Source organism: Anguilla rostrata, chromosome 18, assembly GCF_018555375.3.
Source record: "Anguilla rostrata isolate EN2019 chromosome 18, ASM1855537v3, whole genome shotgun sequence".
In the NCBI taxonomy this organism is placed as follows: Eukaryota; Metazoa; Chordata; class Actinopteri; order Anguilliformes; family Anguillidae; genus Anguilla; species Anguilla rostrata.
In genome coordinates, this window is record NC_057950.1 from 14624913 (window position 1) to 14652816 (window position 27904).

Consider the following 27904-nt stretch of genomic DNA (forward strand, 5'->3'; position numbering starts at 1 on the left):
GGGGATCTAATTCACTCACACATGCTTATAGATGTAATTCCTGCTGTTTGTTAATTAGTGAGTAGGTACTACTGGAGTTAGAAGTATAAATTAACAGCTGGCTAAAACTGCATGTTACAGTGATACTAGGAAGTGAGATTAGATGGGCTGAATTGACTGTATTTTTTATCATCAAAAATTATTCTGTTGACTGGCCCCTGTAGACATTAATTGTCTGGTTTAATCTGTTATGATTGTGCAATGGTTTACATAGTGGTAGGCCAGATGACTCCCTGTAATCTGTTATGTGCTGCTTTATGAGCTTGGTTTTGGTTCAGTTTTATTGAAGATTAAAATGTGTACACACTTGAGCTGTTCCTAAGCACAACATGTTTGCCTGCCAATCTACACGTCCACCAAACTGGTGTGGAAAGTCAATCACAGGTGTTACAGGAAATGTTCTCATGGTGCATAAGAGTGGAACAGGCTGCCTGGACAGCCAACAGCACCAGGAACAGGCATTAAGGCTTTGTGCATAAGCCTGGTGGTCTAACATGCTCTGTCTCCTAGTCAGCTGGGATCCTGTATGTCACAGTCCAGTATTATTACATTATTACAGTCAAGTGACGTGTGACATTTAGCAGATGCTCTTATTTAAAAGGACTTACTCAGCTTACAGTCTCTGTGGACTCTACAGTCCATTTACACAGCTGGCTATGTTACTGAAGCAGTTCTGGGTAAGTGCTTTGCTCAAGGACACCGTGGCTGTGCAACGCCTGGGAATCAAACCTACTGTCTTTGAGTTACAAGCCCAGTTCCCTAGACACTGTACTACATGGCTGCCCTTGGCAGCCAAGGGTTCGAGCTCAGGAGAACACAACAAATCTTCAGGTCGCTGCTGCGAAAATAACAAAAAAACAACAAATGCAACATTTCAAAATGTACAGGTTAATATCTTCTATAAAAGTGAATTTCCAAGAGTCCAATACCTTTTTATGGATTTTCGCACTAGCCCCTCATAACAGTAATATATTTCCCCCCCGAACAAACTACCCAGTATCATCTTCTTCCCAAACTGCTGTATCTAAGCGGAGATTGGCCTGCTTTGTTGGAGAGGAGGTTGCTGCAGTAAGTTGTTGGCCTTCCAGTAGGGGGTTAAATCATACCTTTCAGAAGCAAAGAGAATATACCCTATGGACCTGTACAGTTTGAATGTGATTTGACCAGCAATGTCTCTATGTAACTCGGCTAATTCTCTTCCTGCTCCCTGGGGTTCATGACCCTGCAGTGGACTGGAAAGCTACCTGTGCAGAGACACTGCTGTTTCTCTTATCAGATGCATTCCGTATGGAAGTATATCCATGAATAAATACATTGTGCCTGGAAGAGACGTTCTGTTCATTTTATAACAAGCCTGAGTCAGCAAGATGATTGGTTGACTCTGAATGGTGTATCGCCAAAGTTTGTGGTGTGGGGGTGTGTGCGTGTAGGGGGGAGGGTGTTTGTGGGTCGGCATGTGTTTGTGTGTGTGTGCACATGTATGTGTGTGGTGGGTGTCTGTGTGTTTGCACAACCATGCACATACACACAACACACGCGCACACGGTTCTGTATACTTTCAATTGGTTGCAATGGACAGTGGCAGTATATGTGAAATATGTCTGCTTACTGGAGCCTATGTACAGTTTATAATCAGTGAGCATGAAGGTTACCTCCTTAAAGGTAAGAAATGCTGTGCTGATCGCACTTGCTCTTCAGCTGGAGGAAACCTGGAACTTCCTTTCTTCCTTCCTTTAAAGTAGTTTTTGCTTTCAAGACCCTACTCCATTCCCCATGAATAATAACTATTTTTCAGTGAAATAAATGTGTTCACCCCCACCTCCACCCCCCCTGGCCCCCACCCCATCCCACCTTTTCACACAATTGTGAGGGATCCCTGGAGTCAGCTGGGCCCTAATCAGCACATAACAGGCACGTGTTATTTACTGTTAATGAATGCACACAGACAGAAATCTTAATCACCATCTACCTCATTTCCTGTTACACGTTACACTTCTATTTGACTGCGCTAAACCCCCGGCTGGGTTGAATAATGGTGTGATGTGACTCTTTAGGACTGTTCCTGTGCTGTCGGGGTTGCGCCCCGTCCTGTTCCTCAGTAATGATGTCACAAACCTTCAGGCAACACTGCAGTGGAGTTTAGGCTGCAGTCTTCATTTCCACAACACAGCTGTCCATTTCTAATTTGGAAATTAGAACGGTTTCTGTTCAATTTTTCTGGATGAATTGATTTAGCAGAGCTCTTCTTTTCACTGTGGCACCCACTCCATCACTGCTCCCCTCACCTTTATTTTCCTAAATTTTAATCTATTTAAATGTGTTTTCTAGTTTGAGTGTGTTGGCGTATAGAAACATCATTCGCTAATATAAACGGTTTTATGTATGTGTTGTCGAAAGTAAGTCGGTAAAGTGGACAAATCAATTTTTGGTTTTGATTTGTAAATAAAAAGCGAAATTTAAATTTGATTTAATTTTGTTGAAACATGCACATATTGACATAGATAAACTGTGTAAAACAGTAATCGGATGCATTCGGCTGTAAGATTTATTGTGTGAGCTATACCCAGTGAAGCCTTCACCGTGAAACACGAACAATCTGTTTGGACATAAATCACTTTCTTTTAGGGTACAATTTAAGCAGTGAAGGTTTGCCAATAACAAAAAGTGCATTTCCTATTAACTACAACTACAATACTACCAAGGGGTCAAAATCAGAATTCAACTTTAGAATTTGGTTGTTCCAAGTCCATAGAAAAGTGCTTTTCATGAAAACTAAGGTTATGATCAGATTATAGCTATAAATGTAATAAGGCAGTGCACCTGAATATTGTTACATGTTTTCTCTAGATAATCGTATTTTGCATCTAAGGTTTGCACATAAAAATGTCTCCACTGCTTAAATCCTGTCCTGAAAGAAAGTAATTTATGTCCAAACAGTTTGTTGGTATTTTATTGTGAAGGCTGAGCAGGTGCATAAAAATGAAGATGAAATTGTGTTTTTCTGAAGTTTAGCAAACATATTTACAGCTTGTTTGCTTATTTCGCCCCAGACACATCAGCTGGAGGTTTCTGTGCCCTTCAAAGAGGGTTAGGAAGCCGATGCATTTTTATTTATGAAAGGAGTCATTTGGGGCCTCTGACAACAGTGGCAGTTATGCTGAATTCAAATGAGCAGCCTGCAAATTGAACAACAACAATGGTGAATGTATTGAATGTGCTGTGGCATTAGCCCTGAGTGTGGTATTCAGCCCTGAGTGTGACATTCAGCCCTGAGTGTTGTATTCAGCTCTGAGCGTGGTATTCAGCTCTGAGTGTTGTATTCAGCCCTGAGTGTGGTATTCAGCCCTGAGTTTAATATTCAGCCCTGAGTGTTGTATTCAGCTCTGGGTGTGATATTCAGCCCTGAGTGTTGTATTCAGCCCTGAGTGTGTTATTCAGCCCTGAGTGTTGTATTCAGTCCTGAGTGTGGTATTCAGCCCTGAGTTTAATATTCAGCCCTGAGTGTTGTATTCAGCACTGAGTGTGATATTCAGCCCTGAGTGTAATATTCAGCCCTGAGTGTGGTATTCAGCCCTGAGTTATGATATGTATGCTCACATCTAACACCTTGTTGTGTTGTGTCCCTCTCTCCTCATTGCTTTCATCACAGTCATCCTGCTGTATGTTTGAGCTCAATGATCTTCTCTCAACCCCCACACACCAAACGGCTGAGAGAACTCCTCACTCATAAACCTGCAATGCAGTGATATAGGGGTTATAGCTTTGGACAGGGTGGATAATGTTCAACCAATCCTCATAAATAATAATATATCCCTAATATGTGAATGTATTCCAGATCTATGTAGTAAAGCATAATGTATTCCTAACAGATTTATTGCTGTGTAACATATCCCAAAGTCTCTTGTTTAATTGACTTTTTAAATGAACAGCTCTCCTAATACTTGATAATTTAGTGTTGTTACTGCTTTGTTAATGAATTGATTAAGTGACGGAGAATATCCGTTCCTTCTTTGAAGGGCGTTGTTCTCCGGCAGGGTCATTTTATTTTCATAATTAACATTGTAGTAATGGTGTGTTTAATAATGATGATTTATAAGCATGGCCTGCCGGTCGATGTGTGAGTCAAGGTGTTTAATCATTACCGCTTTTTTTGTATTTGGACTGCATTTGTACAAAGTACAGACACATTACACAGTACAGTACAAATCAGGAGGACAAGTTTTCAATCATCTCTGAATGTTCAGAATTGGAATTAGTGTGGTGTTCTGTGGTTCTATAGATTATTTGTATTGTAGGTATACATTTGATATTGTAGATTGTAGCTGATTGTCTTAGTCAAGACTGCAAGACTGACATTTAAATCCAGACAGAAGTAAGTGGGGGTCACAGTAGATACATGGCTTTGATTTCCTATTTTGTCATAGGTAATGGTGGATGCTCACATTTAATGAGCTCTGATTGGCTGGTGATGACATATCTGTCATCTGACTGCTGCTGATCTAATTGCCAGAGTAGCTGAATGTTTGCAGAGTAACCTGCAGTTTGTGTTCTAGAGGGGAAACCCCAGCAGTGTAGTAGTGTACAAATACCACCTCTTCCCTGGAATGCACACACACATACACACGCACTCTCTCTCTCGCTTACACACACACACACACACACACACACATACACATACTCTTTCTCTCTTACACACACACACAGCTGATTCATGTTATATTCGGGTACATATTTCGCTGAACTCTCAAAGCTACATGATGAATGAGTATCATTCTTTTGCTGTTGGTCATTCTGTGTGTCAAGACGCTCTGAAACCAGAGATGAGCGCGGATAATCCAGTTACACAAACCGACTACTGAAAGCACTGACCACATCATCAATCAAAAGTACTGCAGACAGATTGCAGCTCCTGTGTGTTTGAGTTGTGCGGTTGCAGGTTTGTGGAGCGATGGGAGGAGGTCTGAGGAGGCTGTGTTGCGATGTAAGGAGGTTTGAGGAGGCTGTGGAGAATGTGAGGAGGTCTGAGGAGGCTGTGGAGAATGTGAGGAGGTCTGAGGAGGCTGAGTGTTGGGAGCGATGTGAGGAGGTCTGAGGAGGCTGTGGAGAATGTGAGGAGGTCTGAGGAGGCTGAGTGTTGGGAGCGATGTGAGGAGGTCTGAGGAGGCTGAGTGTTGGGAGCGATGTGAGGAGGTCTGAGGAGGCTGTGTTGGGAGCGATGTGAGGAGGTCTGAGGAGGCTGTGTTGGGAGCGATGTGAGGAGGTCTGAGGAGGCTGTGTTGGGAGCGATGTGAGGAGGTCTGAGGAGGCTGTGTTGGGAGCGATGTGAGGAGGTCTGAGGAGGCTGAGTGTTGGGAGCGATGTGAGGAGGTCTGAGGAGGCTGAGTGTTGGGAGCGATGTGAGGAGGTCTGAGGAGGCTGTGTTGGGAGCGATGTGAGGAGGTCTGAGGAGGCTGTGTTGGGAGCGATGTGAGGAGGTCTGAGGAGGCTGAGTGTTGGGAGCGATGTGAGGAGGTCTGAGGTACGCAGCTCCTGTTTCCTGCTCTGTTATTGATGTTCTCTCTGGGTGCAGATGCGCGGTTATTTCCCCGAGGAGGAGACGGATCGGCTGCTTTTTCTGCTCGCGGGCGGCTGTCATAGCTCACAGGCTCAAAGCACTCCGAGCCGCTCAGTGATAAATCAGACTCAGCAACATGCATTTATTTTATCTTCCTAAGAAATGATATAATGGCAGCTCAGCGGCAGGTTATCAGTCATATTTGTGTAAACTACATTTACTAGATCACATTAAGATCCTCACAGAATGTGAATGTGCCTGGTATACACACACGGAAGCATGCACACACACACATGCGCACGCATGCACACACACACACTCACACAAGTACACACACACTCACATATGCATTCAGACAATGATGGGAAAGCACACACATATGCACACATTGAGACACTCATGGGAAACCACATGCACATGCACACCCCCACACACACACACACACACACACAGGTCCATACTGTAGTCCTCTACTGTAGCTCATAAGAACAGGTCCATACTGTAGTCCTCTACTGTAGCTCATAAGAACAGGTCCATACTGTAGTCCTCTACTGTAGCTCATAAGAACAGGTCCATACTGTTAGTCCTCTACTGTAGCTCATAAGAACAGGTCCATACTGTAGTCCTCTACTATAGCTCATAAGAACAGGTCCATACTGTAGTCCTCTACTGTAGCTCATAAGAACAGGCCCATACTGTAGTCCTCTACTGTAGCTCATAAGAACAGGTCCATACTGTAGTCCTCTACTGTAGCTCATAAGAACAGGTCCATACTGTAGTCCTCTACTGTAGCCCTCTACTGTAGCTCGTAAGAACAGGTCCATACTGTGGTCATCTGCTGTAGCTCTAATTCATGGCCCCACCCTTTCTCCCACCGTTAACTCCCACCAGCAGTTCCGTTTGTGTGTGTAGTGGTTAGGCATGTGCATATTGCATGAACAGCTGCATTTATATACCCACTGGACCAGCTGTGTTTTGACAGGAGCAGTTTAACTGCCGCACAGTTCCTTGATTCTTGTATATTGCTCCTGTGCAGTCACTCGTCTGAAAACTCAGCCCTCCCTGGTGTAGAAGGCGGAGGCCCATAGATCTCTCCTCTCATCATTTTTAAGGAACCTGTGAGCGGCTCGACAACACCACAGTCAGAGTGAAACCACAGGCCTTCATCTTTAACCACGTTCCTTTTGCTTAGCCACAGCTAATCCATTGAATAAAGTGTGTTGCAGGTTTCTCCGTGCTGACTGGTGGCAGTGTTGCAGATTTCTCCGTGCTGACTGGTGGCAGTGTTGCAGGTTTCTCCGTGCTGACTGGTGGCAGTATTGCAGGTTTCTCTGTGCTGACTGGTGGCAGTGTTGCAGGTTTCTCCGTGCTGACTGGTGGCAGTGTTGCAGGTTTCTCCGTGCTGACTGGTGGCAGTGTTGCAGATTTCTCCGTGCTGACTGGTGGTAGTGTTGCAGGTTTCTCCGTGCTGACTGGTGGCAGTGTTGCAGGTTTCTCCGTGCTGACTGGTGGCAGTGTTGCAGGTTTCTCCGTGCTGACTGGTGGCAGTGTTGCAGGTTTCTCTGTGCTGACTTGCGGCTGTGTTGCAGGTTTCTCTGTGCTGACGGTGGCAGTGTTGCAGGTTTCTCCGTGCTGACTGGTGGCAGTGTTGCAGGTTTCTCCGTGCTGACTGGTGGCAGCGTTGCAGGTTTCTCCGTGCTGACTGGTGGCAGCGTTGCAGGTTTCTCCGTGCTGACTGGTGGCAGTGTTGCAGGTTTCTCCGTGCTGACTGGTGGCAGTGTTGCAGGTTTCTCTGTGCTGACTGGTGGCAGTGTTGCAGGTTTCTCCGTGCTGACTGGTGGCAGTGTTGCAGGTTTCTCTGTGCTGACTTGCGGCTGTGTTGCAGGTTTCTCTGTGCTGACTTGCGGCTGTGTTGCAGGTTTCTCCGTGCTGACTTGCGGCTGTGTTGCAGGTTTCTCCGTGCTGACTTGCGGCTGTGTTGCAGGTTTCTCCGTGCTGACTTGCGGCTGTGTTGCAGGTTTCTCCGTGCTGACTTGCGGCTGTGTTGCAGGTTTCTCCGTGCTGACTTGCGGCTGTGTTGCAGGTTTCTCCGTGCTGACTTGAGGCTGTGTGCAGGTTTCTCCGTGCTGACTTGCGGCTGTGCTGCAGGTTTCTCCGTGCTGACTTGCGGCTGTGCTGCAGGTTTCTCCGTGCTGACTTGCGGCTGTGTTGCAGGTTTCTCCGTGCTGACTTGCGGCAGTGTTGCAGGTTTCTCCGTGCTGACTTGCGGCTGTGTTGCAGGTTTCTCCGTGCTGCCTTGCGGCTGTGTTACAGGTTTATCTGTGCTGACTGGCGGCTGTGTCAGTTCAGCTTTATTGGAAATGTCTCAGGAAAAAACAAGTTCCAAAATAAACCGTTTATACTGAATATTTATAGGAATGTTTTTGGGGGATAAATCACCCGCTTTGGGATATTTATGTGTGTTTCTGACATTCTCTGGTCGTAAAGGTTTCAGGTCTCTGGTCTCTTTTCCACACGACCTTGTAGTCTCTGGCGGAAGGAGGGATAAATAACTGCTTTTGTTTTTCTTTGGCTTCACATTTCATCCTTTTACCGCAAAGGAAAATATGGAAGCTTGGTCCAAAAAGAAGTTCAGAGGCCAGCGATTTGTTCAATGAGGCATAAATCACTGAGCACTGTGCACCTTTCACATGGTAACGGACAGAAGACGTAAGAATCTGCTCTCACAGAGACGGAGTGGAGGTTAACTGTGCAAATCGAGGGCTGTGAGACTCTTTCATTCTTTTCTGCTGTGGCGAGCTGTGCCATTGCCTGGTCCTCTGCTCAGAGTCAGCTCTGAATTGCATGCATAGGAAAGTGTCTTTCTGGATGACTGAAAGCTGAAGTTTGGCAGGGCTCTTGTGTTTTGGTTTATAAATAACCCGGTACTCTCTTCTGTGATCTTATGATCCACAGCGTTACATCGCTCAGCGTATCTTCAAATACATAAACCTTGATCTGTAGACAGAGCAGTGCAGACTACAGATCACATAAACGGGTGCTTAGGGCTCCAAAAAATAAATGATGTATATATAAAATTACCATTAGGTTTGGAGTTTAAAAACGGTGAGCGATAGGGCTTAGGCAAAATTACATTACCTTTGGGGCTAGGGAATGGTTTAGGTCGAGGGTTAGTCCTTTATTTGGGTGACCGGAGTTATTTCACTGCTTAACACTGGATGGCCTGATGTAGGACTATAATTATGCTCCAGGTCATGGATCTGAAAACGGTAAATATTAGGGTTGAGGTAAGATGAGGGCTATGTTTCAGAACTTGCGCAAGGGTTAGTCCTTGATTTGGATGACCAAATTATTTTCACTGGAGCTACATGTATTTAGCTTATTTTTCAGTTAGCGTTTGGGTTTTGGTTAGGGGTTAGGGTATTATGATCTCAGGGATGCCTTGGACTTTGTATCTAGCCCGTTCCAATGGAAACAAGTCAAATGCACAGACACACAGACACACACACACACACTCAAATGCACATACAGATTGTGTGTATTGGCCACAGGGGTGGAGAATGTACTTGAGCTTCAGTGAGCACTGCCGGTCCTGGGGATTTGTAAATGGTCCTCAAAGTGCAATCCATTCAGACAGGATCCCCTGGGAGCTATCTGACAGCTAGCAGCACTGCCTGTTCTATTACACCAGTGTGATGGATTTATCCATCGCTTATATGTGGATTCCCTGAGCTACTTTGAATGAGGCAGCCATTATGACCTTCATGGCTGCTGTTCTGCTAGCCCGTCCGTGGGAGGGAGCCTGAGAGAAAAAATGAAAAGCCTGAATAAGAGCGTTTACTGAGAAGAGCTAAAAATTAGTAACTGTTTGGGCTGGGGGCGGGGCGGCGAGTGAAGTCATAATCAGGCTTTGAGGAAGAGGAAGTGAGATCATTGTCAGTCTTGGAGGAGGAGAAAGTGAGGACATCATTGGGCTTAGAGGAAGTGACAGCATCATCAGGAAAATTCTAGATCTGCTGAACAGCTAAATAAAACCAAAAAAATGCAGAGATCAGCGGGAATTTAAGCCAGGACTCACTGTACCTGTATAACCTAGGTTATGAACCCCAGAGAAACTCTGTTCTCACAGGCTAATGAGTTCATGTCCGCTAGTCCAGCGCAGCTCAAACTGGGATGCAACCCAACGCCAATCGGAAATATGACTACAATTTGAATCCTTTAAGCCTGGGCCTTTGAGAAATAACATGAGCTAATCTGCTGGACAGACAAACCAATGACTTTTTTATTCTGCTCAATGCTTTGTACAGCAACCTAGCCCAGAGCTGAAACTCTGTGTGCATTTTTTTTGAAGTCAGAACTGAAATTTCTTTTTCAGTTATCTAGGACAGAATGGAAAAATTTTGTACTGTTTCCGGCTGTGGCACTGAGCTGAAACACCTTGTGCTGTTCTTCCTCTCATCCTATTTGTCCCTGAAACCTGTCACAACGGGTGTCTTGCATTAATCATGCAGGTGTGCAATGTTCCTGCATAAATCTATGCTAAAGTAAATACAAGGGGGGCTCAGGTGTGTTAATAATAAATTAATGTAGGATTTTTTTTCTTTATGCATGCATGAGCTGAAAGACAGAGCCTCAAATATCACCCGGCTGTAATTATTTTCATCTGAGCCTTTTTACAGCACATAAGAGCACTTTATTACCACTCAAATTTAATTGCACTTTGAATTTATAGAGCCTACACTGCGATCTTAAACTGAAAAGATGGGTGATATTGCACACAATTATGTATTGCAAGTGTAAGATGTCCAATTTTAATAATGCATGCCAGTTAGCTCAGTATTGCTAAAGAGCAGATATAACACATCCTAACTCCTCCTAACGCACCCCAACAACTCCCAACACACCCTAACACCTTCTAAGAGACCCTATCATGCCCTAACACATTCTTACACATCCTTGGACATCCTAACACCTCTCAACACACCCTAACACACCTCTACTCCTCCCAACACACCCTAAGACACTCCAGGGAGGGGAGACCTGTTTCTTATGTGCATATTCTAGAAACAAATGGAATGTTTGCAGATAGAAGCTTGCTGACTTTTAAGGCACAATTTGGCAATTTAGCTTTCTGTTCATCCACCCTGTATGTCACACGCACTGAAATTCCTTTTGAATATGCAGGGATACCATCTGCAGCGCAAGCACTGCAGTCTGCCTTTTCTCAGCCCTTGAGCTCCACGTGTCCTCATTCTTCTACTGCAGTGAGATTTTGTGTGTGTGGATGTACTTATTATTATATTATTGTATGATTATTACACCTGCTTTCCTGACACCGCAAGACTTGTCCTCTAAAATGTTTTAATCACAGTCTGAATTAATTACTTTACAGAGCTAGGGGGCACTATGTGGACCTCGATTGTACCTTTAACCAGTAACCCACAGAGTGACTTACGCAACTTATGGTTTATTTATTGACAGTAATGTGTAATGCCTAACAGGACACCTAAATTCCATGATATAGGTGCTAACAAGATATTTTTTTTACAGTAAAGAGGGCAAAATGGCAAAACACAAAATCTAGGTTACACTGACGGTGGAGTTTTGGCAGTTTATTCTGTCTAATAGCCATTCATCTTCTGCTGTGGAGCAACTACCCTCCAAAGACACAAATGTTCTTTTCCAGCAGAGACAGCCTGTTAGTAACTGAGTTTCCTTTAGACAAAAATGCATATCTGCATATTCCGTTTTTTTTTTCTTCCATACCCACAGGCTACAGGGAAATTATCAGCATTATGCTGTGTCGTTTAAGGTCTGAGGGCTGCAAAATATTGTCCGAAACAGTTTATCACGATGATGGGAATCATCTTTGAGAGGAAACCCACAGCGAGAACATCATTAGACGTGGAAGCTGTTTAATGTGTTTTGCTGCTTGGCAGAGGAAGGGGGAGTGAGCGTGCTGTGTGTGTTTACAGGAAACGGGGGGAGAGAGAGAGAGAGACGCAGCCTCGCGCTGCTCCAGTTTGGCCGCGGGGCCAGTGGAGCGATAATCCAGTCAGCTCCACAGCTTCAGTACAGCTGGGCCCTCTGGGGCGTGACTGCAGTGTTATAGACACAGTAATGGAAATATCGCTCATTCATTCATTGCTTATTTATTTGGACTGAGGATGAGTGAGTGGCTTCATGAGGAGAAGGGATAGCCAGAGTCCTGTCTCTAGAACGCTGAAGAGACAGGCAGGCCTATAATCTCCACCTCGCCATGAGAAGGACATAAAGGCCTGTGTCTGTCACGGGTCTGCGTGCGGATGCATAGCCTGTCAGGGGTCTGCATGAGGATGCACAGTCTGTCAGGGGTCTGCATGAGGATGCACAGTCTGTCAGGGGTCTGCATGAGGATGCAGAGTCTGTCAGGGGTCTGCATTCCTGTCACGGCTATATCAAATCATTAGCCTCCTCCACTACCACCTGACTAATGTGCAGTCACCGGTCTGCTCTTTACCCATGCTGGAAGTAGTTGTCATTTCTCAGGAAACTACTGGAATATGCAGTATTTAAAAGGCTGTGAGTCAGTGTGTGCAGCTCAGTGCTGTATTATTTAGCGGGTCTTCCTGGCAGCTGCCTGTGTCAGCATGTTTTTTTGAAAGTTTGTGTCCCACACAGTGACTGCAGAACCCCCCCCCCCCCCCCGCCCCCCATGAACAGCCTGTGTCTCTTCCTTTCACACACCAAGAGGGTGCAAAGGCATCTGGGATAGGTCACATGACTGAGAGCTTCAGGCCCTCTGCTACTGATCTAACATGGCGCCTGTTACTGTCTTGTGGCTTTGATCAGTGATACACAGATGCTCTCTGATTTGGCCTTAGGTTGAATCTGGATTGAAAGATTGTGTTTTTTCTCTCGCGTGGATTGTACTGCCAGAAGGAAGGACCTTATTGACTCTGATTTCTGTATTAATACCTTCATTGCACCTGAGCCTTTGCAATATAGCGATTGCTGTAATGGAGTTGGGCAGCTGTGCTGGTGCCTGCAGTCACTTTGAAGTTTTGTTTTAGTGCAGTACGTGACTGGAACCCAGAGAGATATGATATGCAGTAAACTTTTACTTTATCAACAGTCCACTTCCAGGCATGTTAACAGAGAGCTTAAGGAATGATGACAGATATTAAATGTATTAACCTGTGAGTATTCCGTTTCGGAGCACCACATGCTAAAGCAGTATTATTGTTAGCATTTGCATGGCCTGTGTTTACTGCGTAGGCTTGATCTTCATGGCTTTGGATAACTTAAATTTAACGAGTATTGTACCTTTTCGGACCTGTGTTTTGTAGTTGCTCCAATGACCTTTGGTATGCAATGTAATACAATCTGTGGGGCCTGAGCATGCACCATTCTGTCTCCTCAATGGGGCCTGGACCCTCATGTAGGCATGTTTGTTATTGTTTACACACAAAGTCCCGTCCCAGACGTGAGTCCGCTGCGTATCGATCAGCTACTTACCCTAACAACCGCTTCTTCGCTGTGGAGTTCGAGGAAAGGTCAGCGCGTACGCCAGCCTCGCAACCAGCTTCAGTGCAAACATGATGCAATATATACTCAACACAATACAAACAACATGTCCATTACAGCCTGCGTGCATCACACAACATTACAGCTGAGAGTGTTGCTTTGATTAATACATCTAAATGGTGCTGGACCTGCTTGATATATTCACTGAATTAATGAATCTCATTGCTGGGGTTAAATAGCTGTGAAGTGCAGTCATTTGTCTCAGATGGGAGAGCAAACCGAAAACTAGACTGTAAGCTAAAAATGTTAGACGTTTTTTACTCGGTGTAATATTATTGGCCTTCGCTGTAGTTTGAGACTGTAGTTAAGGGCAGTCTCTGGGTGTCTGAACTGGCCATGCTCACTGCATCTCCTGCTTGGGGTCCGGAGCAGTGGTTGCTGGGTTTCAGTTCTCCTATCATTATGCCTGTATGAGCTGTACTGAATACTGATCTTTATTTAGCCACTTCAGAACTGAATCTGTCATAAATTGTACAAAGAAAGGTATGTGTGGTGAACGATGCTTTATAAACACATTTTTATTAACATCCGTCTCCTCAGCAAAATGAGTGGCCGTGGTCTCGTTTATGCTTAATTTGTTTTTTTGAATAATTTCTTCTTAGCTTCATTGTTGAGATAATTATTCATAATCCACTAAAGCTGAATGTCTGTCTGTTTTAAGGATGTCCTGCTGAATAAAGATGACTTTTAGGTATTTTCAGGTGTTTTAACAGACTCATTTCAAAAGTACAATGATGTGTCAAATACAGCTCAAAATGTAATGAACAGATTAATACATTATTATTATTATTATTAGTATTATTATTATTATAACTACTACTGGTCAGTGCTCTCTCCTGTTCCCCTGTGGCCCTGTACAGCCCTTGCTGAACTATGATCTTCACTGCTTATAACAGCCTACCCACTATGCTTATAACAGACACCTGCACATACTGTAGTGGGCAGGAACTGATGCAGGGGTACCCCAAGGAGATCTGGCAAAACAACCGGCCCCTCTCTAGGAGGGCTGAAACCAGCACCCTGCCCCTGCCCCCCCCAATCTACAGGCCCCATTTTCTGCTGCCCCCCCACACACACACAAGCTCACAGTTGAGAATATAGCTTTGCTCAGTGCTGGTGCAGTTTATAAGTCGAAGCTATTAAATTTATTCTATAAAGGTAACGGCTTTATTCGTTTCTGCAGTCGTAGTTTCTAATCTAGTTTTAAATTATAAAGGGTTATACTGTAGCTGTCATGTTAGGAATATAACACCGCATAAATATTGTATACTTTTTTACATTATCAGTGTTTCATTTTATTTCCGGCATGGTTCTGGCCCAACAAAGCAAAGTGCCTCTTTTCTCATGGAGATATTTTTATAGCAGTTTAAAGATGTGGAGTAAAGAACCTTCACACTCTGATACAGGGCTTTAGCACATTAAAACACCTATGTGCTCCACAGTAATCCACAGCAGGTCTCTCCCACACGTTAATCCACAGCAGGTCTCTCTCACAGTAATCCACAGCAGGTCTCTCTCACACACAGTAATCCACAGCAGGTCTCTCCCACACAGTAATCCACAGCAGGTCTCTCTCACACAGTAATCCACAGCAGGTCTCTCTCTCACTCAGTAATCCACAGCAGGTCTCTCTCACTCAGTAATCCACAGCAGGTCTCTCTCTCACTCAGTAATCCACAGCAGGTCTCTCTCTCACTCAGTAATCCACAGCAGGTCTCTCTCTCACTCAGTAATCCACAGCAGGTCTCTCTCCTACAGTAATCCACAACAGGTCTCTCTCCTACAGTAATCCAGAGCAGATCTCTCCCACACTGTAATCCACAGCAGGTTTCTCTCACACAGTAATCCACAACAGGTCTCTCTCTCACTCAGTAATCCAGAGCAGATCTCTCCCACACTGTAATCCACAGCAGGTTTCTCTCACACAGTAATCCACAACAGGTCTCTCTCTCACTCAGTAATCCACAGCAGATCTCTCCCACACTGTAATCCACAGCAGGTCTCTCTCACACAGTAATCTACAGCAGGTCTCTCTCACACAATAATCCGCAGCAGGTCTCTCTCACACAGATGAGTAAAATCAGGCTCGGCTGTGTTGTTCTGCCACTGCCTCGCTGCTGGCGATGGATGTTTCCATCATTCTGACCGTCTTCATAAACCCATCGTAACATGAGCGATGAGCTTTTCTCCTGAGCAGGGCTATGTTTTTGAAATCAAGCATGTCTCAGTTTACACACAGGATAAATTACCCAGAATGCAGAGGGTTGCCAGTTTGACATGTGAGGTGTAGAAGTTTGTCCTCTGCAGGCTGTGTGCTAAGTTTCTGGCTGAGGCAAATGATAACACTTTTTTTGTTTCGGTGGAACCGATATTTAATTCAAACAGGTTTGGGAAAAAGCACATGCATCAAGTAGTGATGATTCCCCCATCCCTTTCCATCTGTTGGACCGAGGGTTCTGCCCTCATTTACCTGGCTGTAATTACAGGAGGGGCTGCCATTCTGTTTTTGCACAGCAGCAGGTCATCATTTAAACCCCTGTGTCTGTCTGCATTTACATCGCGAGACCAGCTTTGAACCTCTCAGAGTTCATTGCTTGGTAATCCGTTATTGGTTGAAGGTCTAGTTTCTGGCTGTGCTGGTCCTTTATCCACACCTGGCTCTCCTGGCTATGCTGCTGGTTGATCTGTGTCTGGCCCTCTAACTGACCAAGGCTGTATTTTGTGTTCTACACATGCACAGCCAAACTGTAAATCCACCTGCCTCTAGACCTTGTATAATTACCCAGTAGCAGTCGCATTATTGACAGGTGGTGACTAGCCAATCAGGACCCATTAAATGTGAGTGCCCCCCATTGTTTGAGGTGTGCAAGGCTGTGGAACCTCAGCAGGATCGATGAGCAGAATGTATTTGCTTTTCAGGGGAGCAGAAACATGCCACCCCCCACACACACACACACACACACAGGCTGTCAGTTGGGCTTGTCAGGACCCCTTGCTCCTGTCTACAAGGATTTACATTACTGCTGTGTGTGTGTGCGTGTGCGTGCGTGCGTGCATGCGTGCATGTGTGCATGTGTCCGTGTATGTCTGTGTGTGTGTGTGTGTGTGCGTGTGTGTGTCTGTGTGGGTCTGTGCATGTGCATTTGTGTGTGCATGTGCGGGTGCAGGTGTGTGCATGCGCACGTGTGTGTGCATGTGCGGGTGCAGGTGTGTGCGTGTGTGTGTGTGTGCTCACGTGCGTGCGTCAATGCAAAAGAGCGAGGGGGAGAGAGAGACACAGGAAACGGATGGATGGCATCGCTAAGCCAATGACGATGGATATGAAACGGTGTGTAACTTTATTTATCACTGCTGTCCTGAAACTCACCCATTTTAGCAGCAGCCAATAAGTTTTTTTTACTCAATAAAACCTTCACCTGTGTCTTCACCTGTAAGCCTCCATCTGCACTTAGACACTGTTTGCTTTAAAGTCTTTATGACTCTGTTTAATGCTGTTTCCAGTCTTTCATTCGTCAGGTTTACCAAATGGCCCTGTTTATTTATGTTATATTTATTTACACCAGACAAGCATATTAATAGACCCTGTGTTCTTATGAACAAGTTAATTTTTTTTTTTTTAATTCAGTTGAATGTTCTGTTTATTAAAATATATTTTAAAAAATAAATTAGAAACTATTGGAACATTAGCCGGATAATTCAACGGTCTCGGTCGTTTAGGGCCCCTGTCACACTCTGTGTCTATGGGGCCCCCGCCACAGTCTCGGTCCTTCGGGGCACCTGCCAGTCACAGTCAATACTGCCAAGGTCTGAGTTGCAATTATCACTTGCCACATTTATCACTTGCCACAGATGTGATAATGGATTGAAAACACATGTATTTGCATTGAACTGCATCAAACTTTTGTTGTTCCAGATCACTGAATATGCCAGAATATAGCAAACACGACTAATTAATAAATGGATCATCAAACCAATTAAGTCTGCATTCTTTCAGCAACCATCAGATTGTTGTGATAAAGATACAGGAACGCCTCTCCTGTGGTCTCTTTCCCTGAACTTGTAGAGGAACGGCTGTTAATGTGTCCCCTATAGAGCAGGCAGGAGGTAACCCTGAACACAGTATTACCAAGGCAACACACAGGCAGTCCTGGAAGACAGTGCCATTTCAGTCGCATGGTGAGGCTGTTTTGAGTCTATAAGCGTAAAGATGGATTTTGTGCCACTTGGACGGTATTCACTGGAAGGCGTCTGGCAGCGTGAGATCAGTTCAGCAGTTTTAAACATGCTCTCAGGTCTCTGACCACGGTCACTGCTGGTTGTGGTCACTGCAGATTTCGGATATGATTTTTGTACAGTGGCATTTGCAAACAGACTGTGGCCCAGTGCTTCCCAATGGACCGCTAAAAGGGAACTTGAAAAAATCCGAACTGAGCCCATTTAGGTGGTGGAAAAAATAGAAAGATTATTTCTGAAGCTCTTAAAAAGCACTCGGGCTAAACTCTGAATGTTTCTGCAGTGCCAACGTGCAGTAAACTCAGACGCAGCCATTTCCTGTTGTTCGTGTGCAGTACCACCCCTGTGCACCCCCCCGATCTGCGGCCCTTGTTATCTGAACGCCCCCCCCTCCGCCACCTCGCCCCCCCTCCCCCCAACCACTTTCCCCCCATTCCCTCTCCCCCCACACTCATCGCTCCACAGCATGAAAGGTCGTTTATCTGCCGAAGGTCAGCGGTGTGATGGTGTACATTACCCACATTTACAGCGCACCAATACACTCTCCATTAATAATGCCTGTAAACGACCCCTGGGCTTTCTAGAGACGCTGCTAGGGGTGAATGCTCTGATGCACCCATCACCCTGTTACACAGTCACAGCCCACAATGCATTGCTGTCTGTCAGGATCCAGGACGAGAGTTTGGTTCAGCTTCATGTTTCTACAGAGTGAATGAGTGGGTGAACCCCAGGGAGGGGGGTTAGGGTTTGGAGAATAGTGTGAGGTTGTGTCACACAGTGTGAAATGTCTGACTTTGTGACTATGGGAGATGTGTTATGGACAGTACGGCCTTGCTGTAAGATTTTTTTCTGTCTCGCCCTTCCCTAGCCCAGCCACCAACCTGCCCATGAAGCTAATTAACGCAGCCACTTTGAGCAAAAATACACAACTACAGCCTGCCGTATTTATGTGGGCTCATGGGAAACGCACGGTCTCTCACCATTGATGTGCAGTCATATACATCATCTGCTAATGCATTCACACTCACCTTTTTATGTTGTGAAATGCATCTTCTATAGTGTGGATCTGTGGGGACTGCAGACAGTAGCTGCTGCTCTGTAGCTGTGAAGTAACGGAATGTATGATGTCATCACTGCGGTACAGTCAGAAACATGTGATGTCATCACCGTGGTACAGTCGGAAGAATGTGATATCATCCCCGCGGTGCAGTCTGAAGTATGTGATGTCATCACCACGGGACAGTCTGAAACATGTGATGTCATCAGCCTGCGCCCAGCATTATTCTATGTTAAGGGTGAGCAATACGGTGGCCTGCACCTGCCATGGCCAGAAATAAGAGGCCTTTTATAATTTTAATCTCCTGCTGGGCTGATCCATGCCGGGAGGGGTGCTACTTTATCCCATTAAACTCTGCACCCCCCTCCACTCTTATCCAGTGTATCTTTACTTGGAGCCGTAATGAGACTTCCTCTGGTGTTGGCCAGCAATGTTTACAGCCAGGCTGAAACTTTCCAACAACCTGCCTGTTTTCTCTCTGGTGCAAAGTCTCTTTTTCACACATTACATAACAGAAGCAGACAATGTGGGCAAAATGGACCCTGCAGTAAACGATTCTTGATTATACACCAGTAATATTCATGTGGCCTGTGTGACTCTGACCAGTTTGATAGCTAGTTATGCATGTATTTAAATAAATACATTTTATGTCTGTTATGTCAGTTATCATTAAAATGGTCTTAGGATTGTTGTTTAACACATTACCAGTGATTTACCCTACTGTTTTAGCATGTATATTTTATAGGAGCTAAAAGCTAAAGTTGTATTTTTCTGGCAGAGGTCAGTTAGTGGTGCAGATTCACTTCAGTAAAAGTGTGTAATTGTTCACGCTAAATCAGTGGCCCAACGTTTGAGGTGTGATTTTCGCACACGTAAATTCAGTATTCTGCAGCCCCCCCCCCTTCCCCCAGCATTCCGTGCCACCCCCCCAGTAGTCCGCACCACCCTTAGTGTTCTTCCCCCCTCTCCCGGCGTTCCACCCCCCCCCCCCCCAGTGTTCTACACCCCTGTCACCTGAGCGTTCTGCAGCCCCCAGCATTCTGTGCCACGTACTCTGCCGCCCTCCTCCTGTATTACACCCCCCCCCCCCAGCATTCTGCAGCCCACGGGTCGCCCTAACATTCCCCTGCTGCAGCCTCATTCTCTCCACTCTGCCACGAGTCATTAAAATAATCCTGTTTCCTGTTCACCCATCACCCCAATTAGGCATTTCATTAAAACAAATTAACACCACTTATATGAAATTACACATCAATTCACAAAGCACAAAACAATATTTTTAATGACTTAAATACAAAAAGTAGCAAAAACGTTTTTTCTTTTGAGTATTTATAAAAAAATTGTAGACATTTAACAACAAATGCAAAAAAATTTAAAAAACGAAATACTGTAAATAAAGAATATATGTCTTTAGCTGAGAGATGGATGAGATGAACCGTGTTACCTTTAGAAAAGCTTCATACTTTTCCTGGTGATAAATTTTTATGCTGACATGGTTAATTTTGTAATTTTAATTTCATACTTCAGCTCTCTGAACTAAGGGGAATATCGTGTCTCTGGAGTATTTGAGTGTTAAAGGAACACAATTTAACTGGTCGTCCTGAATTTTCGGTACACGTTTTAATTGCACAAAAAGTTTTCCCGCAGAAATGTGAAAGGATTGTGCGGTGAATAAGTGAAACGTGTGGGGTGCGTTTCCCGGGGAGACCTCGTTAAGCACTGAGAGGTACTCTCCTCTTTAGCGCTGGAGTCCCAGTGCTCTCTCAGCCCCACGGGGCGAGCGGCAGAGCAGCCGTGGCACATTCATTACAGAGCAGAAACAAGCCAGAATATTTCATCTGCGCCCGCGGGCACGCAGCCGCCCATATTCACCTGGCTCAGGAGACGCTCCCCCAAACTGCAAGTGCTTTTGGGAGCAAGTTTCCCTCTTATGGAGGAAAAAACAAAGATTTCTTTTTTCTAGTGGGAAATCATAGACTGTTTCATGTCTTCACTTCATCCTGGTGGCAGAAGAGACAATACAGTCTTACATAATGACTTGCGTTGTGTAAAAAAAAAAACAAAAAAAAACATTGCCTGACAAAACGGTTCTGTGAGATTGGACAGGTGTGATAAATAATTTGCACTGGGTCACTCAGCTAAGTTGTGTTTTAATGCAGAGAAGTGAAGAACTGCACCATTAATGAACACCGGGTATTAATGCAGAAAGATTGAAAAGTGAAAAGTACACATCCACTCCCGGGGCATGAAATGGCTGTTTGAAGCCCCGCCCTCAGCGGATTTGGAAGGTTTCAGCTGTGAAGCATGTCCTCCTGCCATCTGTTTTCTGCTGAGTCTCTGGGTACTCAGATTTTGTTACTGTGCATGTCTCCCAGGCATGTAGGAGTGGGGTTCCATTTGATTCTGAGAGTCTGAGTGTACGTGTGTAATGGGCTGTGATTCAATGATTCAGTGAGCCTGTGTGCAGAATGGGCTGTGATTCAGTGTGTGTGATGGGCTGTGATTCAATGATTCGGAGAGTCTGTGTGCATGATGGTCTGTGAATCAGAGTCTGTGGGTGTGATGGGCTGTGATTCAGTGATTCAATGATTCAGAAAGTCTGTGTGCATGACCGGCTGTGAATTAAAGTCTGTGGGTTGAAAATTTTGTTTTTAAAGCAAGGAAGGGATGGCAATATTAATATTAACCCGCTTTCACATCACAAATAGCGCCCTCTAGTGCCACAACAGTGACCCCTACTAGCTCCAGCCTCCAATTCTCACCAGTGTATTACAGCTCCACTATGTGTTTGGTCATTTGTTTTGTTACGAGATCTTTGTAAATATTCTATCACCTTTTTTATGGGCAGTTTGCGAAGTTCCTGAGGAATACCAACTCTTGGAATGAATACCTGGAATACAAGTCTTATGAAGAGGCCATAAAACAGTTCCCATCAAGGGAAACTACTAATGAATCGGTAGTTAAGAAGATTAATAAAACTGCTTTAAAGTAGGGTGAAATTGCCATGAGGTCTACATATAAAACAGCCACCTAAATCATCATTTAGTGACCTCATTAACCAGACGGTTTATAAAGTGGATCCCTTGTGCTATGGACAAGGACTGGACCAGTCACAGATTCAACACTCACAGGGCAGCAGTGTAGTATAATAAGGAGCTGGTCTTGTAACCTAAGGTCACAGGTTGGATTCCCTGGTAGGACACTGCCATTGCACCCTTGAGTAAGGTACTTAACCTGCATTGCTTCAGTATATATCTTGCTGTATAAATGGATGCAATGTAAATGCTATGCAAAAAAAAAAGTTGCGTAAGTCGCTCTGCATAAGAGCGTCTGCTAAACGTCTGTAATGTAATAAATGTAATGTCTTTGCCTGTATATGCTGATGCATCAGATAAGCTTTTCCCTCTTATAGATAAAAACAGTTCCCATTCAGAAGCCCAAGTGTGGCCAGGTATTAGGTTCTGCCATGATAATCCTTTTATGAGTCAGCCTTGGAAAATGCAGAAGCTTCTCACTGAAATAATCTCATCCCACACGTATCGCATATGCGTGTGGGATGAGATATACCATGAAGAATGATATTTTATAAATGACCATTAGTACAGTCTTTGATATTAACCTTATTCATGATTTTTTTTAGGGCACAGTGTTTTATGTATTTATGAGCTTGGCCTCTAGACACAAATCTCTGTTTATTTTATGTGAATAATTTCGTACTGTTCAGCAAGTTAAAATTAATTATTAACTTAATTATGAATTTAGACTAAGAAATAAGAGGACATATGATGTCCAATGGTGGAAGCAATTGCTCAATGCTTAATGAAAAACATCTCATGATGTTGTTTTCAAATAAAAATGGTTTATTGCAAATTATAGCACAATAAGAACCAATCATATAATAATGATTAAATTATATCAATACAATAATTAAAAAGAGCTGAAAATAAAAAATGAAATTAATGAATGAGTTCCACCTGGGGACAAATTAAAACTTTTGTGTTTTGCCAAATTTGAATTATGATAACAAAATAATGTGGTTGATGAAAAAAACATTTTAATCAAACTACTGGTTTAAGCTTCTTGTGAATATCACTGGAGAATTTGGAATTGTACATGGCCATGATGCTGTTAAAAGAATAGTACTATGAAGGTATTTGTTTGAAGTTCAACATATTATTTGAGCTCCATTGTTATTTCACCTCTGACACTAGCGTGCAATCAGAAGTACAGGCTACACCCTCCAATCTGGCTGCGTTTTGTTCGCGAGAGAAGTTTCCGTGCGAATGGGAGGCAGGGATTCTTTGAATGGATCTTTTCATTTTAATCAACCGTCCAGCATTTATATATAATATCTTATGTGTGTCTGGGTGTGAGAGACAGAGAAAGAGAGAGAGAGAGAGATTGTGTGTGCATGAGCAGTAATGAAGGTTAATAGCACAGAACTCTAAGAGCAGTAATGAGGGTTAATAACACAGAGCTCTAAGAGCAGTAATGAGGGTTAATAACACAGAGCTCTAAGAGCAGTAATGAGGGTTAATAACACAGAGTTCTAAGAGCAGTAATGAGGGTTAATAGCACAGAGCTCTAAGAGCAGTAATGAGGGTTAATAGCACAAAGCACCAAGAGCAGTAATGAGGGTTAATAACACAGAGCTCTAAGAGCAGTAATGAGGGTTAATAGCACAGAGTTCTAAGAGCAGTAATGAGGGTTAATAACACAGAGCTCTAAGAGCAGTAATGAGGGTTAATAGCACAGAGTTCTAAGAGCAGTAATGAGGGTTAATAGCACAGAGCTCTAAGAGCAGTAATGAGGGTTAATAGCACAGAGCTCTAAGAGCAGTAATGAGGGTTAATAGCACAGAGCTCTAAGTGCAGTAATGAGGGTTAATAGCACAGAGCTCTAAGAGCAGTAATGAGGGTTAATAGCACAGAGCTCTAAGAGCAGTAATGAGGGTTAATAGCACAGAGCTCTAAGAGCAGTAATGAGGGTTAATAACACAGAGCTCTAAGAGCAGTAATGAGGGTTAATAACACAGAGCTCTAAGAGCAGTAATGAGGGTTAATAACACAGAGCTCTAAGAGCAGTAATGAGGGTTAATAACACAGAGCTCTAAGAGCAGTAATGAGGGTTAATAACACAGAGCTCTAAGAGCAGTAATGAGGGTTAATAACACAGAGCTCTAAGAGCAGTAATGAGGGTTAATAGCACAGAGTTCTAAGAGCAGTAATGAGGGTTAATAGCACAGAGCTCTAAGAGCAGTAATGAGGGTTAATAGCACAGCGTTCTAAGAGCAGTAATGAGGGTTAATAGCACAGAGCTCTAAGAGCAGTAATGAGGGTTAATAACACAGAGCTCTAAGAGCAGTAATGAGGGTTAATAGCACAGAGCTCTAAGAGCAGTAATGAGGGTTAATAGCACAGAGCTCTAAGAGCAGTAATGAGGGTTAATAACACAGAGCTCTAAGAGCAGTAATGAGGGTTAATAGCACAGAGTTCTAAGAGCAGTAATGAGGGTTAATAGCACAGAGCTCTAAGAGCAGTAATGAGGGTTAATAGCACAGAGCTCTAAGAGCAGTAATGAGGGTTAATAACACAGAGCTCTAAGAGCAGTAATGAGGGTTAATAGCACAGAGTTCTAAGAGCAGTAATGAGGGTTAATAACACAGAGCTCTGAGAGCAGTAATGAGGGTTAATAACACAGAGCTCTGAGAGCAGTAATGAGGGTTAATAGCACAGAGTTCTAAGAGCAGTAATGAGCTCTGGGCCTCGTGCCACTGCTTCATCTGCTGAGGCTTCTTTTATGCGTCTGTTCATTTTATTCAGCTTCTATTTCTTTAAGCTGCATTAATTATTCAAGCACCCGGTGTGTGAATCAGAACAACCTCTTTGGTACACTATCCTGGGCCGGAGTTTAATCAGGCTTTGTGCTCCAGCCAAGGCCCTGTTGAGATGGCTGCTTAATGTGCAGTGAAACCGAGTTAGCGGCAGGGCAGACTGGCTATAACGCTCTGGTCATACTGCAGACTCCTCTCAGCTCACACGCATCCACACCCTACCCTGCTGGGCAAAAGAATGGCTTTGCAGCACCAGAACGCCCCTAACCTTGTCTCTGTAGTGGCTCACGAGAGAGCAGGTTGCAGGTTTGACTGTGACACTGTGACACACCCGTTAGCTGTGTGCGCGGCTGACAGGGAACCACCATTATTTGTGCCCTTCCGCAAATGTCCCATAAGTCATAGCGACCTCAAGCGCTTTTCATTCATTGTGGTGTCCAGCCATCGGTCATTGAGTGGAACTGAACTGCCTGTCAAAGAGGAATATGTGGGCTTCAACGACAGCCTGACAGGATGCGATAGGTAAACTTCTCCGCCTGTGTTTTTAAGCAGCCTGTAACTGGAGATTAAAACGGTGTTGATAAAGCACTGGCTCTTCTATCTTAGTCTTGTTAATGGGGAGGGCTGTTGCTGTATTAAAATGAGAACATAAGCCATTAATCATTGGTCTCTTCATTAATAAGAATTTACATGAAAGCGTGAACCCCAGTAACTCAAAGCACATACAAACACATCACAGTCAGCTGACATGTACACAATACTTTATCTTGTACATATGAAACATCCTCCTGTTTAAAAAAAAATGCCCGATCTTCATTTTTAAAAATTTTCTCTCAATACAGCCTTTCTCGGTTCATCCAATTGCAGTAACATTAACAGAACTTTTTATTCACATAAAATAGAAAACCAGAGGAAAATTACACTACAGTGTATCATCCATTTCCAGTTTTTTTTTCGTCATAATGCAGCAGACACTGTTTAAAAATATATTTCATTTAGTATTTTTCCCCACAGTTTCATTTTTTTAAAATGCGCCGCTCAGTGCGACCGTGAAGGAGGCTGCACTCTGGGTCTGGACTGATTCCCAGACGGGGTTTGGGTGCCATTTCGGGCCCAGTCTGGTTCCCTGGCGGGGACGGTTACTGACGCCCCCATCGCAATCCGCCGGTGTCACGTGTGCTCGCATGCGGTCACCTCCGGCAGGGGGGTCCGGTCCTGAAGCATCACGCGTGTCGGTGGGGGCATGGGCCGGCCGTGGGGGGCAGAGTTTTTCTGGAGCTCCATTCCGAACGCGGGGGGCGCGTTGTGCAGCTGTCTCTTGTACTGCACAAAGCTGAAGACCTTGAGGATTATGGCCAGCACGTTCTTCCCCATGAGGATCCCCGACACCCGCACGTCCTTGTAGAAGACCAGGTTCCCGCCACGGATGAGCAGCGTGATGATGTTGATGGTGACCAGGCTGAGGATGGGGTACAGCATCATCTTGTGGGGCACGATGTTGACGCCCTGCATGCTGATCTCGCTGAGGGACACGCAGGGCAGGATCAGCAGCAGGATGTAGCAGTAGAAGAACATCAGCCCCTCGGCCCACAGGGGGAGACCTTTCTTCTGCGGCTCCCACAGGTTGGCCTGGATGTCCAGGATGTCCAGCAGGTCCACCACCACCCAGAAGAGGCGGTTCCGGATCTCCTCCCGCTTCTTGAAGGCCCGCACGTACTCCATGTGGTCGATGGCCACCAGGATGACGAAGAGGACGGGGATGAAGATGGACAGCACCAGGGTGAGCGTCTTGCGGGCGATGGTGTCCAGGCTGGAGCGGTCAGCCTTGTAGTTCTGGTAGATGAAGTAGACCTTGATCTCCAGGACGAAGACGTAGAGGAACCAGAGGATCATGGCGTAGCCACGCTTGGCGGTCCGCACCTCGGCGCCCACCCACACGGCCACGTAGCGCAGGACGATGAGGAAGCAGACGTCGCCCACCAGCACCATGATGCAGATGCCGATCTTCCGCGAGCCCTGGTTCTGCTCCACCAGGTAGGCGTCCATCAGCGCCATGCTGCTCACGATCAGCATGGTGGACAGGCACACGTGCGGCTTGTTGGTGGGCGGGGGCGGCACCATTCTGACGGAGGAGGTGCGGGACGGGATGAGTTCAGGGGGTCGGGGGGTTGTCGCGGTGAAGGTTCCTTTGCGGCCGGACAGATTGGTGCAGAGGACGGGACGATCAGTCGGTCACGGCCAGCCGGCGGTTTTGGCGGTACCCTCCATTTCTCCGGGCGGGACGCCCTGAACAGCGAGCTGGCTCCAGGGGCGGACGGTGAGTTTGGGCTCCGGGGAGGAATCTGCAGGGTGTGCAGCCCCTCCGCTCTTAAACATGCCGCGAGCTCGGCGCCCGCGCTCGCCCAGCGCTCAAACCCGCCGCCGAGCGCGCGCACCCGCGGCTCCGGCCAGCCGCCGGCATCGCTAACCGCATCAAACGCAGGCGCGGCGGCTCAGACGCACAGCGCTGCCAGCCGGTCGGCGACGGAGAGCGGCGGTGCGGAGCAGGCTGGCGGGGGTCCGGCGCGCTCACTCCTCTCCCCCCTTCCGCTGTACCCTGGCAGCGATCGCGCGGCTGCCCGTGAACCGCGGCTCCGAAAGTCCCAGAAGCCTGTAATCCATCAGCCGGAGTCGCCGGAGAGAGCCCAGAGCATCCTCTCCCCGGAGCGCGGGGGCGTTAAATCCCGCGGCGGAAATTTATGCCATCCATGCAGAAAGAAGCCGGTGAGAAAGCAGAGAGAATGAAATCCACCTGCAGTCTCCGCATCGTGGGGATCCGTTTGGCGGATTAGAAAGTTTGCTTCTGATATTATTACAGAGAGAAAAGGAGGGGTTTTTTTTTTTTGTTGGTGCTGGAGAAGCTGAACCCAAACTGACAGAAAGAGAGAAGAAAGTGAATAGAAATTCAGCCTCTTCACAGAATCCGGCTGCTTTTCAGACAGCGTGCAGCGTTCTCCATGTGCCGGCAGGTGCGTGTGTTTGTGTGTGTGCGCGCGCGCATATGTGTGTGTGTGTGTGTCCCTGGGTCCCCTCGGCACTGAGCGAGAGGCTGGCTGCTCTCATGACACTCTCTCCCCAAGGATCTCCCCTTGTAACAAACAGGCAGTGCTGAGAAAGTAGTGGGAGCAGTCCTCTGGTCGGCGCAAAGATCAGCGTCCTCTGGCCAGCGCAGAGATCAGCGTCCTCTGGACTCCTGGTCTGCAGCAAGATTACTGCCCTTCTGCACACACTCAACCCCCATGGGTCTGCCCTGGAGGGAGAGAAAGACGAGAGGGGGGGGCGGAGAAAGGGAGAAAGAGAGAGAGGAGGGGGAGAGGGAGAGAGAGAGGAGGGAGGGAGAGTGAGAGAGAGCTCACACTGCCTGTGGCTTCACAGTGAAATCTCTTATTTAGTTTTCTCTCTGTTGTCCTCTCGGTAAAAGCACATGCTGTCTCTGGAGCAGTGCTGAGCAGCCCACAGCTGCAGGGAGAGAGAGAGAGGGAGCGAGTGAGCGAGAGACACAGGGAGAGAGGGGGAGGGGAGAGAGAGAGTGAAGGGGAGAGAGCGAGTGGGAGGGAGGTAAAGAACAGAGTAAAGGGCAGGT

At 45.7% G+C, this 27904-nt stretch overlaps 2 protein-coding genes across 2 annotated transcripts in view; one reads left to right on the top strand and one right to left on the bottom strand.

The window, feature by feature from the left end:
* Positions 1–27904, top strand: part of LOC135244624 (phosphofurin acidic cluster sorting protein 1-like) — a 135204-nt gene that overhangs the window by 17502 nt on the left and 89798 nt on the right. The window lies entirely within an intron of this gene.
* LOC135245096 (transmembrane protein 121-like) lies at positions 23896–27736 on the bottom strand. Its single transcript, XM_064317917.1, has one exon. It carries the CDS (start codon positions 26401–26403, stop codon positions 25453–25455), a length of 951 nt encoding a protein of 316 aa, XP_064173987.1. The 5' UTR covers positions 26404–27736; the 3' UTR covers positions 23896–25452.